The sequence below is a fragment of the Diceros bicornis genome, chromosome 9 (assembly GCF_020826845.1).
Source record: "Diceros bicornis minor isolate mBicDic1 chromosome 9, mDicBic1.mat.cur, whole genome shotgun sequence".
In the NCBI taxonomy this organism is placed as follows: Eukaryota; Metazoa; Chordata; class Mammalia; order Perissodactyla; family Rhinocerotidae; genus Diceros; species Diceros bicornis.
The window spans coordinates 27,873,423-27,889,386 of record NC_080748.1 but is presented as its reverse complement, the minus strand read 5'-3'; the positions used below and the strand labels follow the sequence as shown (position 1 = coordinate 27,889,386).

The 15,964-nt window shown below is 36.8% G+C and overlaps 1 protein-coding gene across 12 annotated transcripts in view; it reads right to left on the bottom strand.

Moving 5' to 3' along the window:
- Positions 1–15,964, bottom strand: part of CAB39L (calcium binding protein 39 like) — a 156,075-nt gene that overhangs the window by 30,134 nt on the left and 109,977 nt on the right. For all 12 annotated transcript variants that reach the window (XM_058548151.1, XM_058548149.1, XM_058548146.1 and 9 more), the window contains 2 exons: positions 11,344–11,403; positions 7,830–7,895 (listed from right to left, as the gene is read on the bottom strand). In XM_058548151.1, coding sequence (XP_058404134.1) covers positions 7,830–7,895; positions 11,344–11,403 — 126 coding nt within the window. The remainder of the gene's footprint in view (positions 1–7,829; positions 7,896–11,343; positions 11,404–15,964) is intronic.

The window sequence follows — 15,964 nt, the reverse complement described above, 5'->3', positions numbered from 1 at the left end:
TGATGATGTCATCTCCAACAATGCATAAGTTTTAAATTATATGCCATTCTGAGTAGTGTGATAAAATCTTGTGCTGTTGTCCAGGCCAATCCTGCCTGGGATATGAAACATCCCTTTGTCTAGCATATCCACACTGTATAGGCTACTCACCCATTAGTTACTTAGTAGCCCTCTTGATTATCAGATCAGATGTCATGGTACTGCAATGTTTGTGTTCAAGTAACTCTTATTTTACTTAATGATGGCCCCAAATCACAAGAGTAGTGATGTTGGCAAATTTACATTTGGCATAAATTTACATTTATGATGATTACTGATATATGAGGACTTAATACTGCCATTTCATCTTCTGTTTTCTCGTCACTCTGTATTTCCTTTTTTCATTGCGTTTCTGTCTGCCATTTCAGTTTGGTGGTTTTCTGTGATGTGTTTCTCATTTTCCTCTTTTTTTAGGTATGCAGTACCTAAAAATTTTAGTAACATTATACCTAAAAAAAGATATGCCAAAGAGAAGCTGTAAAGTGCTTCCTTTAAGTGAAAAGGTGAAAGTTCTTGACTTAATAAGGAAAGGAAAAAAATCATATACTGAGGTTGCTAAGATCTATGCTAACTTTTATTACAGTATATTGTTATAATGGTTTTATTTTATTATTAGTTATTGTTGTTAATCTCTTACTGTGCCTAATTTATAAATTAAACTTTATCATAGGTATGTATAGGAAAAAACACAGTACATATATGATTTGGTTTCAGGTTTCCACTGTTTCAGGCATCCATAGGGTCTTGGTTTCAGGCATCCACTGGGGTCTTGGACTGTATCTCACATGCATAAGGGAGGACTACAGTAATTTTATACATGGTATATTTATTTTCCTATCCTATTTATTGGACTATTAGTAAATAGGATAATAAATAGGACTATTTATTATCCTATTTAGTGGACTTTTTCTGGATGCCTCAGGATAGTAACACATTGTATAGATGGTTACAGGAGTCCTGGATGGGAGGAGAAAGCACATGAACTGAGGGCTAACTGTGTATCACAACAGAGTCTAGCAACAGAACTCCAGAAGAAGGTATGCAGGGGGATGTGTGTGGGTGTGTCTGGCTGCCAGTAAACAACCACCTTGCCTGTGATGCATCTTTTGCTAACAAATAAAAAGTACACACCTTAAAGTTATTTTGGTGCACAAAAATCATAGTTGCTAAACACAAAAAATGATGACCACTGTTGGATGTTAGCTGGTCACCAGTTAGTCTCACACATACGGAAAGCAACCATGTAAACTGTTAATCTTCATCCTCTTTAATATCTCTGCAGCATCTAATGCTAACTGAACACTCTTCTGGAAACTACTTGTTCTTGGTTTCAAGGCTACTGCTTTCTTCTGATTTCTTACTTCTTGCAGCTTGTTCCTTTGCTGCCTCTGTTACTGGCTCTCCTTCCTTCTGTACCATATATGTAGGAATTTTCCAAGCTGTATACTTGAATCTCTTATCTTTTATCTCCCAACAGCCTCATCTATGCCCACAGCTTGAACTGTAACTCTAGGAAGATGTCTCCCAAATCTACATTTCTAGTCTGAACTTCTTTCCTAAACTCTATACCCACATTTCTAACTGTGCATTGGGCAGCTGCAGTTGAACACTTTCCTGGCCTATCCCACTCAGAGTCTCTAAAAACAATTCTCTTTCTTCTCTTTGTTAATGACATCATGATCTGCCAGTCCCCTAGGGGAGCAAGTTGAAGTCTTCTCAGCTCCTTTCTTTCCCTTGCTCCTTACATCAAATCTACATCCATGATTTGCCAATTTTCTGTTTTTAAACATCTCGAACATCCTTCATTCCATTTTTACTGTTGCTATGCTCATTCAAACCTTCACTACCTTTCATCTGGACTATTGCAACAGCATGCAAAATGGTCTCTCCTTCAGTTTTCACCCATTCCAATTCATTCTGCATGTTACATCAAATGAATCTTCCTGAAGATCAGCCCTATTCATGTTACTAATTCCACTTATACAGAGAGTGGATAAACAAACAAATCTCTAGATTCTTATGGATTTAGGAAAAAAAAATTAAACTCCTGGCATTCAAAGCCCTCTGTGATCTCCAGTCATTTCTACTGCTTTCTTTTCTCAGCTCCATCAGTCTTCCTCATTCTTCTGCCTCTGTGGCTTCACTCCCTTTGCTCTAAACATTTTTTCCCAGCTTTATCGAGGTATAATTGACAAAATTGTATATATTTAAAGGTATATTAAGTGGTGATTTGATATACATACACATTGTGAAATATTTAGCACCTTTTTTTTTAAGCATATGTATAAAGGAGTTTATTCCTTTTCAAAATGCTTCTAAGTATTGATAAATAAATAGTAAGCAATAGGACATAAAGGAGCATATGAGGAAGCCATTTGGTGTAAAACTAATTCAGCCTGACCTTGTTTTTCCAAAAGGGCCTGTGGCCTGTGAACTTGCATTATATATCTGCTTCAAGCATTTATCATGTCTCAAAGACAAGAACAAATGCCCTCAAGACAAAGATGAAACTTCCCCCACATTGGCATTTCCTTAAGGATAAGCATTTCTCCCTAGGCTAGGATCTGATTGCTGTGCTCATCCTGTGACCACCCAACTCGAGACAACAGACTTGCTACCTGCTGTGCCCATCTGAGACTGCAGACCTGATACCTACTGTGTTCCATCAATCGCTGTGCTGGCAGGGCAATCTTGTGACTATTATAAAAGGGACACTGCAATCATATGTGATACATGCTCTTTGACGGTATATAACCACTCTGTACACCCCACTTCTTTGGTGCCCTTCCTTCCTTGGGGAAGGAAGGCCCCGGGCTATATGGTCCTCAAATTTGGCTCATAATAAACTCACCTTAATTTTGATTTATAGATTGATTACAGATTATTTGCATCAACAGTATAAACAGCTGAAGTTTCATGAAAATTAAATAGAACTAGCAGCACAGCAAGAATATATAACAATAATAAAGTAATGATAGAAATAATACAGTAATGACACATTTTGTCACTTGAGAAACAGCATGGCATGCTACATAAAAGAGGATACACTTGCAAGTCAAGCAGACAATGACAACAATCAAGTTAATTAACACATCCATCACCTCACATAGTTACCCTCCTTTTTTGAGGTGAGAATGCTTAAGATCTACCCTCAGCAAATTTCAGGTATACAACACAGTATTATTAACTATAGTCACCATGTTGTATATTAGACCTCAGAACTTATTCATCTGATAACTGAAAGTTTGTATCCTTTGACCAACATCTCCCATTTCCTCACCCCCCAACCCCTGATAACTACCGTTCTACCTTCTGTTTCTATGAGTTCGACTTTTCTCCTGAGCTGAATCTCCTCTCTCACCTCTGTGCTCTTTGTCTTTTCCTAGTTGTTCTCACTTTGCTTTGTGGTACAGAGTTACTTATGAGCCTCTTTAGAATGTAAGCTCCATAAGGGCATGCATCAAATCTCGCTTGTGTTTGTATCCCTTACAAGCTAACTGTGTGATATGTGTGGACATTGTTGGGGAAATCAAGTCCTACCAACATAGAATCCTCTCCACAAAATGTAGAAAAGAAAGTTCTATTATTGAATAAGCATATCCAGAGCACAACATTGTAGGTAATCTGCAAAAATGACATTACTAAGACAGATAAAATTCCACCTTATTTATACAGACCAGCAGCTATAATCCATTACATACATATATTCTCAAGATGAAAGGTAACCTATCCCTCTAAGAAGACTTGACAGCGCCATTTGCTGTGCACCATTTCATAGTTTATCCTAAATTCACCCAGCCACTGAGGGAGCAATTTGTTTTAGCTAATTAATTGCCTTTATCTAACTAAAAAAGAGAATAACAAACCATCTCTTATCTCACTGACAAGCAAATGGTTATAGCTTGGAGAGAAGCACCAAGGTTAAATTCTCCTGTGACAGGGAGATAGGAGTGCTATCTTCCTAGATGTTTACATTTCAGGTGGATGGCTCCCAGACTCTTAAAAAAGAAAAAAATTCTGGGTTGTAAAGCTGACAAGCAGCTTCTAAAGATACACACACACACATATGTGTGTGTACATGGCTTCTATATACATACAGACTCTGTATAGATATATTTTTATAAAATATATCATATAACATATATCATATACACACACACATATGTGTGTACACATGGCTTCTATATACATACAGACTCTGTATAGATATATTTTTATAAAATATATCATATAACATATATCATATACACACACACACATATGTGTGTACACATGGCTTCTATATACATACAGACTCTGTATAGATACATTTTTATAAAATATATCATATAACATATATCATATACACACACACACATATGTGTGTACACATGGCTTCTATATACATACAGACTCTGTATAGATATATTTTTATAAAATATATCATATAACATATATCATATACACACACACATATATATCATATCACATAGACATATCAAAAGGTCTTTCAGAAAAAGAAATTTCATGTAAAAAAATTGACCCTTAAAATGTGCACACATACACGCATGCACACACACACACACACACATTCAATAAACATTTGTTGAGGTGACATTTGTGAGTTAGATTCAGATTAAGTCACTTCAATTTTTATTACACAGGGATGCCTACATATAAATTCTATCCAATCTGTCCTCTGCCAATATAATTTTCATTATTTTTCTGAAGTAATCAATTGTGTTAAATCCTTGACTAACAACACTGAATCTTTTAGACATTAAATGTTAATCTATTTTAATTAACACTGACAATGACAAAACGCTGGATTTCATTATAATACAAAGCACTATAAAGCAATACTGTACTAAGTAAATGGGAAAAAATTCATATTTTACTTCTTTAAATTTCATTTTATAGGCTTCATAGTACACAGTAAAACCATGCACAGTAAGTAGAAATAATAAGTTTTTTAAAAACTTAGTGTTTTAATGAAACTGACCAGAGCCCAAAAAAACCCCAAAATTCCACCAATTTTCTTTTGAATTATAATCTTTCTTCCTAGTAATTAAATGCCAGCCCTCTGAAGTAGATAAGAAATAAATTCCTAAGCTGTGTCACATGAGGGAACGGAATTTCTCTGTTAATTATTTTTTATTGACACCAGGAATCTAAGCACCCCAACATAGTTCAGGAAAATTTAGAATGTAATTAACAAAAGACACCAGCAACTACTTTGAATCCAAAAATAGCCTAGTTTTAAGACAGTTTATTACTTATAGAATACTGTAAATAAGTATACTTTTATAATAATCTAACCTTTCTTGTTTCTTAAAATTATGAAACATCTATGTACAAAAAATTACCAAATCCAGAAATATAAACATGGTTATGTCAAATAGAACATAATGCTCCCATAGATCTAATTCCCAAAAGGAAAAACCAACAGTGCACTGGCAGAGTTCTCCAAAACAATGTTTTTCTATTGAAGAAAAGAGCAAACAATATTTAATGAGCTCCTTCCTTGAACAGAGTGATACAAGACCATTTTAGCAATGTCTCTGCCTATAATCTAGCATCCGAAAAAATCTAACTCTTGCTAGCCATTTTAATAATTTCTGCATTCTTAGATACGCTTTATCTGCCTTTTATGAGTTTTTCTCACTGTCCAACCAGTGCTTGGTTTTCCCATACTGTAAATCAAATATTGTGAGACACTCAACTGTAAAGAATTTTAGGCAGGAATAGCAGCTAATGTAGTATGTCTGGGTGGATTAACAAAGAACAGGAGAGAGGCCTCATGAGTGGGCTGGGGCACTGGTAAACAAGTAGGAAACAGTCAGTTTGAAAAGGGAGAGTTTAAACAAGACTTTCAATACCAGATACAAATTCGGTTGCTCTTTGCCCACGTCACTGGGAATAGGGTCTAGGTCTGTAGCTGGAGAACCGCATGAAAAGGAGAAGGGAGGTTGGATGGCGGAGAGCTGGTGGCAGCAGACAGTGGTGAGAAATGAGTCATCCTCACTCCCCTTTGCTACCCACCAAAATTTGTATCACATATTGAACTAATCCTACATCCACTGGATTAACAGGTTTCTATTTTTAAATGCAAATGCATCCTGGTAGGAAAAAGTCTAATTCATACCCTAGTCCCAATTATTTATTTAGAATAGATCAAACACCTTCCACAGAATGAACTCTGGGGATAACGATGAGGAATATTTATAAAATTTATTTTTATTTTTTTTAGCAAACATATCTAGGTCTTACCATGTGCTAGGCTCTGCTCTAACCATTTTACAAATATTAACAAGGGAACAGGACAAGGTGCAGCTGAAGACATCCTGAGAAGAGAATGAGGGCATTGGGCACATGGGTAGGAAGGGATGATAGGATAACATGACAGAAAAAGCAGGAAGAGGGCCCAGAAGGAAGATGTTTGGGTAAAAAACTGTCAGCTTTATAACTGTGCCTAAGGTCCTAGAGACAGTTGATCACAGAAGAATTTCTGTCACAAGTTCTTGTCGTTGCTGAAAATGGTACAAGGATAAATTCTAAAGTCCATGACCCTCAGCTTTCTTGATCCCAATTTGGTTCAGTCACCTTAATTCATACGAACCTCTCTACTTTGGTCCAGTATCTGACAGATTCCCACTGAAAAGAAAAAGGATTTGGAAAATTTATGAGCGATTTCCTATATGTTGGCCCTTCAGAGCACTGTCACTCTGTTTACTGTTCCAATTTCCACTTCCCTCCCAGGGCGACTATCTCTTGTAACATGGAAAAGCTCCCCTGGTTTTGGTTGTCCTTGTGGAGCTCTTTGCAAATAAAGACACAGGGGAAAGCAGGTCATGGCCATCACAAAATCATGGCCAAGTGAACTGACAAAAATGTGGTAGAAAATAGATTTAATTTATTGCTTTAGCTTAAACCTGTGTCCAATATTTAGAAACAAATGCATTGTTCTATGGATGTCATCATCCCAACATATAAAAATAATATAAGAGTGATATTTAGGAAGGTTAAACATCATACAAATTGCTTGACAAGAAACAGCCAATTATTATCTCGAACAACATTCTTTTGAATATCTGATGGCATCTGAAAGCTGGAGATGCAGCTCTAGCTGATGTCCCACTCCCCTATGAGCTGTGCCACCTCCTCCTGGCCAAATGACTGTTTTCATTGAGGGAGAGAAGGCCACTCACAGACAGATGTGGCCCTACTCTGCCAGGCTCCCTGTCTGATGAGGGAGAGTGGCATTTCCATAGGGGTCGTGTAGGAGATATAATCTCAAATTGCAAATGTCGTTTGATTACACACACACACCCCTTATTGTGTACTTATTTATATTGTTACTTCCAAAAAGTATTTGAGGGGCCAGCCTGGTAGTGTAGTGGTTAAGTTCACACGCTCTGCTTCAGCGACCCAGCATTCATGGGTTTGGATCCTGGGTGCAGACCTACACCACTCGTCAAGCCATGCTGTGGCAGCAACCCAGATACAAAATAGAGGAAGACTGGTACAGATGTTAGCTCAGGGCTAATCTTCCTCAAGCAAAAAGAGGAAGATGGGCAACAGATGTTAGCCCAGGGCAAATCTTCCTTGCCAAAAAAAAACACAAAATACTTGAGGCATCATACTTACATTGTTTTGCTATAAGGTATAGTCATAACATAAAACATATTTCTCAAGTTACAAAAAAAGGGATACTTCAATTTTTCTATATTCACTTGTTCACTAATAGACCAATCATTTACTAATAAGATATCAACTTATGACGACTCTAACTTAAAGAAATTTGATGTTACCTTTAAAGATTGTCTCTTAGTCACATAATTCTCAGACTGAAGCAATTTCTCATAGTCTTCAAAAATCTAATGAAAAGAAAATAAATATTAGAGTGTAAAACCAGCAGTGATTTCTGTGCATTAGGTTTGCTTACTCTCTTGCTTCTGAAGTAAATCCCCAACCTCCCAGCCAGCGCAGCCCAGCTGCTATGCTTTGTATCTTGATATGCTTAACCTTAGGCTGGTCACCACTGTCCAGAGGGAGGTTTCCTCATTTTACCATCCTCGTTTACACACAAAAACACTAGGGGATAGGGAGGTCAAGTGATACAAGAGACATACTTCTCTTTTATTTTAGTTATGCAAATTAAAAACAGAGTAGAAAATGGAGTAATTGAGTCTTCCCAATAAATCATTTTGAATAAAACATGTGTTAACTCATCTATTAAATGAGCTGCAAGTGAACTTATTTTATGCCATGTTAAAGAAATCCGTTTATGTAGCCTTGCTGGTAGTTATTAGCCCACGAATAATTTGGAAAAAGATAAAATAACACACTTAGGGCTTCACTTGGTAACCCAAAAAGAATCAAATTCATCGCATGAACAGGTAGAGGAATGGGGCATGATGCCGCATGATGGCCATGCTAATCCCAGCTGGCCTTTCTGGTGCACTTCCACTCTCCCCAGAAGCTGGGGGACACTGCTGCTTGGGGCTCCCGTTTCCCAAGCTGGTCATCAATCATTACCTAGGCCCTTCAATTTAACACAGAGTGCCAGCAGCTGGGGAAGCTCAGTGTCAACCTCCCACCACATGTGACATACTCAGAGATCACTAAGATGGGAGGAGCAAGCTCAGCAGAGAACTGAAGGAGAAAGAGTTCAGGGGCTGAGGAGAGTGGAACAGTCCTGGTCCTCAGAGGGCTGAGTGCAAGGTGTGTGTGCATGTGTGTACAGATGTGTGATGAGGGCATGCCATGCAAACTGGTGATAATTACCAATAAAGAATTAAGAAAGTGAAAAGCAAAAACAAAAATATGTAGCTCACATTAAAATCACAGTAATTATACTCTTTTATGTGAAGGACTTACTATTTATTCTAAATGTCATGAAACACAAGGAAGATTTTATGGGTCATTAAATTTATCAAACTTTGTGGTAAGTTTTAATTGTAACTATAAAATGTAAATACATGTATAAGGTATGATTGATTCCCCAAGCTGCCAGTTTCATTATTTTAGAGGCATATCATGTGCTCCAGCTTCATGGTTTTCTGCTAAAGCAATATGAAACTGAAGAAGTATGAAATGTTTGAGGGAGCATGAGTTCTCACAGTAGTGTTCAGTCAGTGCCGCAGGCTCCATGTCTGTGAAACTACTAAATTACATAAGCAGTGGTATAGATATAAACATAAAATTAGGTAAATAAGGCGTCAAAGAGAATGAGTCCATGGTCTCTCAAATTGTCGTGTATTATCCCTGAACGCAAAGCATTACTGCATAACATATTTACCTCTTGTTCTATAGAAAAGATTAGTAGTAGATACTACAGATTTTGTCATAAGCTATCTTAACCCTCTTTCATTTTCATTTATTATAAATGTAACACCTAATGAGTCTTTCTTTAACATTCCATCTAGTATATACGGTTACCGAACAACCAAACTATAATAACATCTCATTTCCTAAATACAAAAATATGTCATTTTCTTTTAGTTTTGAAGATTTTGGATGTCTCTGGTGATAAATATTATTCTCCCTTCAGGTTTTACACTTAGATCAAAACACTCCAATTGATCCCACAGATATTTTCTTGATAATTTTAGAATATGAAAATCACTTTTGATTTCATGATTATATTGCTAATTCTTAATCTTAAATCAAAGGAAGACCAGCATATAATTTATGAATAAGAGGGACATAGTTAAATTTCTGTGATTTGGATGTGTGAAGATAAAGGACACTGACAGGTAGGGTATTCCATATATTCCTAGAGTCCAGGAGTATACTGCAAGTTGTGTCTAGGGTAGAAATGGTTCAGAGACTTCTTGAGGGTTATTATTAGTATTTGTTGGCCATCATTGATTATATGTCTATTATGTGCCAACTCTCTGCTTGATACTGTTGGGAAGGCATGAAGCAACAAAGTCATCATCAAAAATACATTTCTCTTTGTAAATACATATAATTTAATTCAATACCAAAAGCTTTCAACCAATAAGGATACTTTATCTTAATTTATTCATTACTATCATAAATACTATATATACATAAAATTATCTTTTGCTTTTAATGGATGAAGACCAAAAATCCACTAATCAATATATATACAAATATATATATATATAATGATTTACATATATATATGTAAACAATTAGAACTTCTTGGTTTGGGCATCAAAGTACTCTTTTAAGATAGCAGATTACATTGTTGCTGTTATGTGTCAGGCTCTGTGCTAGCTAATGAGGAAACAAAGATGAGTAAGATTAACTAACACATATAGAATGCCTAAAATCTCAGTAAAAAATAACTTCTGCTGTTGGTGCTACCACCAATAGGATAATGATGACAATGATGATGAAGATGATAAGAGAGAGTGTCCTCCTCAGTCACAGTCTAGAGCTGTGCTGTGCTGTCCAATACAGGGCCACATGTGACTAACGAGCATCGAAATGTGGCTAGTCTGAATTGACATGTGCTGTAAGTGTGAAATATACTCCAGATTTCGAAGACTCACATAAAAAAAGAATGTAAAATAGCTCATTTTTTATATTGATAGTACATTAAAATATTTTTGATATACTGTATTAAGTACATATTATAAATATTATTAAAATTAATTTCATCTGTTTATTTTTATCTTTATGTGTGGATAACTAGGAAATTTAAAATTACATGATGGCTTGCATTATATTCTAACTGGACAGCACTGGTCTAGAGCATCAGAACCAATACTGGAACAGAACTTATAAAGTTTTGCTTCTAGGTTTGCGCTATGTTCTACTTAAACATGCCGCTTCTATTGTTTTTAAAGCATAGCTGCTTTTGGCTGTATCTGTCCATTCAACATTCATGGAACACCACCAGATGTATGGCTCTGAGTTAGGTATTACGGATAGGGTAATAACGATAAAAACGAACACTGAGTGCTTACCATGGTACACTCTAAAAACTTTAAATCTTGTTAAATTCTCACAGTAACCCTATGAGGTAGGTATTATTAATATCTTCATTTTGTACTAGGTGCTGTAACTTGCCCAGGGTCACACAATTAGTAAGAGGCAGAGCTGAGTCTTGAAGCCAAGCAAGTGGATTCTAAAGTCTGTATTGTACTCTGAACCCCCGGGTTCGACAGTTAAGGTTTCTGCCTGTCAGGGAGCCTGATGACCTGGCTTCCAGGTAATAGATAAATTGGGTGTATGGTTGGTTTGTACTGTGGATCATAAATAGGAGTAAGCGCTCAGAGATCTAAGAGGGAGGGAGGGAGTGAGAGGAAGAGAGAATGAGGTAAAGTCTTAAAAACGACTTCTACTTACTGTGTCATAATTTTGTTCTAAGAAGTCTGCTACCAATACTTTATGTCTTGTTAGTAAATCCTAGAAAAAGAACAGCCAAGTGAAACAAAATTATTATAGCTAATAAATTTTAAAATCTGTCTTACAGTCCATTAATTTGAAACTTTTATATAAAAGTTTCAGAAGAATATTTTGATTTACATCACAAAATTATTTCCATTCTTAGTTTGAGATGTGAAATACACATTTGTTTCAAGTTAAAAACAACAAAGTATTTTAAATTCATATTATTGTTAGATTTATGATAGAAATAATTTAGTAAAACAAATGGCACCTGAGACAAGTTTACAGTATATGTTTTTAAGCCATAACTCTGCACTGTGATTATGATATAATAAATATTCAAATACAGTTTATGATGATCTTTTAAAAAGGTCATTAATAACTAATCATTTTTGAAAAAAAAGAATTCTGGGGGCCGGCCTGGTGGCATAGCAGTTAAGTTTGCGTGCTCTGCTTTGGTGGCCCAGGGTTCGCAGGTTTGGATGCCGGGTGCATACCAATGCACCACTTGTCAAGTCATGCTGTGGCGGCGTCCCATATAAAGTAGAGGAAGATGGCATAGATGTTAGCTCGGGGCCAATCTTCCCCAGCAAAAAGAGGAGGATTGGCATTGGATGTTAGTTCAGGGCTAATCTTCCTCACAAAAAAAATAAAATAAAAAATAAAGAATTCTGAATGGCCTAAAACTATATCTCACAAGTTAACAGCTTTTCAAGGATTTTAACCTTTAGGTTTTTTCTTAACCACTTTTAAAATGGAGGTGCCTAGAATGCTGGGAAGCACAAGAATGACATTTAGTGGTGCCACCTCAGGCTGGTCCTGCTCTCAGGTTACTGGCTGTGAGATGTTGTGCAGTTAGGAAGTAGCACAATGCACCCTTTCAAAGTTGAAGACAAGTAGCACGATCTTATTACAGACACAACACTCAGAAAACTCAACAAAAGCATAAAGGAACATTTGACTGTCTTCAACTCACACCTAAATTATACCCTTAATTCACCCTAATGTTGAAAGAAAACAAGCCTCACCTAATCCCTTTTATACACTTAGAGGCTAAATACCCTGTCTAGGTACTATGCAGAATTTAATTAAAAACATAACAAGAATTTTAAAGTTTTCCAAAATAAATTCTTATACTTTAATACATATTTAATTAAAACTTCATAAAAGCATATAGAAGACACAAAACACAACCTCAAGAGAAAAAGAAGACAGCAGTAATGGTAAAACCCACCTATTGCTATTTTAATAAAAAGTAAAATATTTAAAGCATTTTGCACTATAATTTTCAAGTTCAAAAATAATGACACTAGCTATTAATTTCATTTCATATTACTTATTGTCACAAGTTTGGGCCTATCAGTGGAAATGTGGTACTTTTTTTTCCAGTAGGACATTCAGTACTGTTCTGGAACTGGAATTTTAAAACGGGAAAACCTTCTATAGGGATTCATTCCCAGCCTGTCCAAAGTCAAAATTCAAACTAGTTCCTCTATCAGGGGACCCCTGAGAGAGCAAGGTAGTTCCACAGCATCATTTGGGGTTCCTAATCTTTTTCTAAGTGGATATTTGGGATGCCTAGTTTTCAGACACTCCCTTCCCTAATCTCCTGAGCAGTATCAGTGATTTTCTGAGCTGACCCAGGTTAGAAAGGGGTGCTCTCCATGGGCTGCAGCAGACACTGTGGATTGCTGTGCCTGTGGGAATTCTCCACCTATGACAACCAGTGTCAGCCTCGAGGGTGAAGCCCGCGCTCTCCCACAGCTGCAGGGCCTGCACACGCAGTGACGATGGCAAAGGCAAGCACTGCACAGAGGAGCGCTTCCCGGAAAGGTTTTCCATTCACTGTACATTAGTGTTATACCAAAGAAAGAGGAACTAGAAGGGAGTTCTGTTAGTAGCAGCTCCTTCAAATTCCAAGGGGAAAAAAACTTGAAATAACTCAAAAATCCAATAATACAAAAATAAAATATGGTAGGGTAGAGTTCCTCCAGCTCATGTATATGCTGGATATAGCCAATAAATGATTTGCTCTCTCTCTCTCTCTCACACACACACATACACCCTTATACTTGAGTGTGTATATACTGTATATTCATAGATATACCCTCAAATTTATGTACATCATAAATGTATGCACAAAACTAGAGGGACTATACCATATATATATAAATACAAACAAGCATATATACATATAATACATAGACAAACATAATTGCTGCATCATTATAGATCATATAACTGAGTGGAAAAATAAAACCTAGCTAGGATCCTACCCAAAAAGGAAAAAGCAAAAAATTTCAAAGAAAAATAAAGTTCAACTTTTAAAGAATTTAAAATTATTATAAAGACACTCTTTCATCCTACCTCCTAACAATTTTGTTTGGACAGAACTAAGTTTTGCATAGTCTTAAGTATAGAAGCAACCACTTCTATCATGCGGATTCTTGGAGGGAAGGATGAAAGAGACTGTAGCTGTAAGGAATCTTTCTTGGAAAACGACAATCTGTAGACAATACCATGACAAAAACATAAACTAATAATGTTAAAACATTAATGATTAAACTGGGCAACAATGATCTTGAAGCTCAAAACAAAAAAGATAAATCTAAGAGGTTAAAAACAAAATCCTAAACCAAAATAAAACCAAACTAAAACCAAAGCAAACCAACCAACCAACTAACCAACAAAACCCCTTGAAACCAGCTACTTAAAAAAAATGCTGACTTACAGTCATTGTTACATTATATATTAACCATAGTATTTTGGAAAAATACAGAAAATTGACATTTCCAATATTGTTAGCATACTAGAAAACTTTTTGTTTATTTAGATTTTTAAGGACTTAAGTTCAATGGAAAATACACTGAAGTACAAATCAGAACATCATAATTTATTTTTGTGATTCAATATTGTACAGAAAATTAAATTGACCAGAATATATGATAGCAAGATATTATTATCAAGTATAGTTTATTAAACGTTGAAAAATCTTTGGGGAAATTTTCAAAAATACATATTGATTTGTATTTGCTTTTTCCCTCCATTAAAGTTTGTTCTATATTTATAATTATTTGTGAAATCTTACTTATGTTTTTTTAAAAAAGGAACTAACTTGTTTCCATGACAGTTAAGAGTCATCTCATAGAAAAGGGAAAAAAATAGGACTACGGTACCTATTAACAGAAAACATATTAGTTGTTTAGGCACAGACACTTTGCTAGAAAGAAATGGAATCATCCTTTGTGTTAAATGTCATTCCTCACATCTGATGCACCAAGGCCTCTCTCACCATGTGCTCTAGATAAACTCTTTTGTGGGGTTCATCTGTAGCCACTGTACAATTTTGTTTTCCCGAGTGAGACTTGTCGCCTGTGAAATGGGAGAGGCTCCTGGGGTGGGTTTCACAGCACTCTGACCACATGTCCATGTTTGCTGCCCGCACTCCCCCTCCCTCCGCCCACCAGTCAACTCTCCTTAGAGTTTGTCCCCAACCCTTTCCTCTCTTTCTTTTCCTTCCTTCCCCTTACTCTTTGCTGTTCTTGCCAGTTTTCTTCTTCCCTACGCTAGTCGTTGTCTTCTTCATACTCCCCTCTTCCCCTTTCTTCCCTTCTCTCTTTCCCTTGCTCTTTTCGGTCTGTCCCTGACTTCCAGGCGTGGGCTCTTCCTCTCCTCCCTGTTTTCTCAGGGAGAATCTAGGGGGCAGGCAGGACTGAATGGAGACAGAAAACCTAAGCAGGCTGGTGACCGCCCTCTCTTCAAACTGAGATTCTAGATTGGTTCTGTATTTATTTCAGGCTTGGCTGAGGCTTTTAGGAAACGACGGCACTGCAGCTCCTTTCCTCTACTGTCTCAGACAGTTCAGCCCTGCTCCCAAACCTGCACATCCCGTTTGTTAAAACAAAAGTGCCACAGTTAACTGTCATCCTCAAATAGGATTCTCCCCGACAGGAGTTCTTGTCAAGACAATTTTCCTCATTTCATTTTATTTCCGGAGGTATCTTGGTTCCCTTTATGGACTGTGTCCCAGGCAGCCACCCAGTCTTGCCTACCCCTAACCAGGCTGCCTTCAGGGCAGAGTCACTCACCAGCGTTCCGTTCTCTTGGGCACAGCAAGCCCCCGTCACTGCCCCGCCTGCAGGACCCGCCTCCACTTGCACCCTGCTGTATCCCTTTTCCTTGGCCATGTTTCTTCTCCTGAGGCCCCCCTTCCTCCTGCTCCACTCCAATCTCTGCCCCTTCTTGACTCTTTCTGCTCCCTGACACTCACACACTTCCTGCCACCACGTGAGCTAACACACCTTTTAATAGACTTAGGGAACCTTCTCAGAAAGGCTGAGTAAATTCCTAGTCTCTGAGATAATATGTAGTTTTCAGCAGAGCAACACCACTGCTTTCACCTTTGTCCACTGCTAGAGAGCTATTAAAAAGAACTATTTATCACCCAGGTCACAGGCAACTTTTAAACCATGTACATAAAGTAATAAGATTAAAGTATATATTAATATTAGTATATGAACTATGTCAACATTGTTGAAATATGTATTTAAGATAATATATAAAAAATAAAGTCATACAT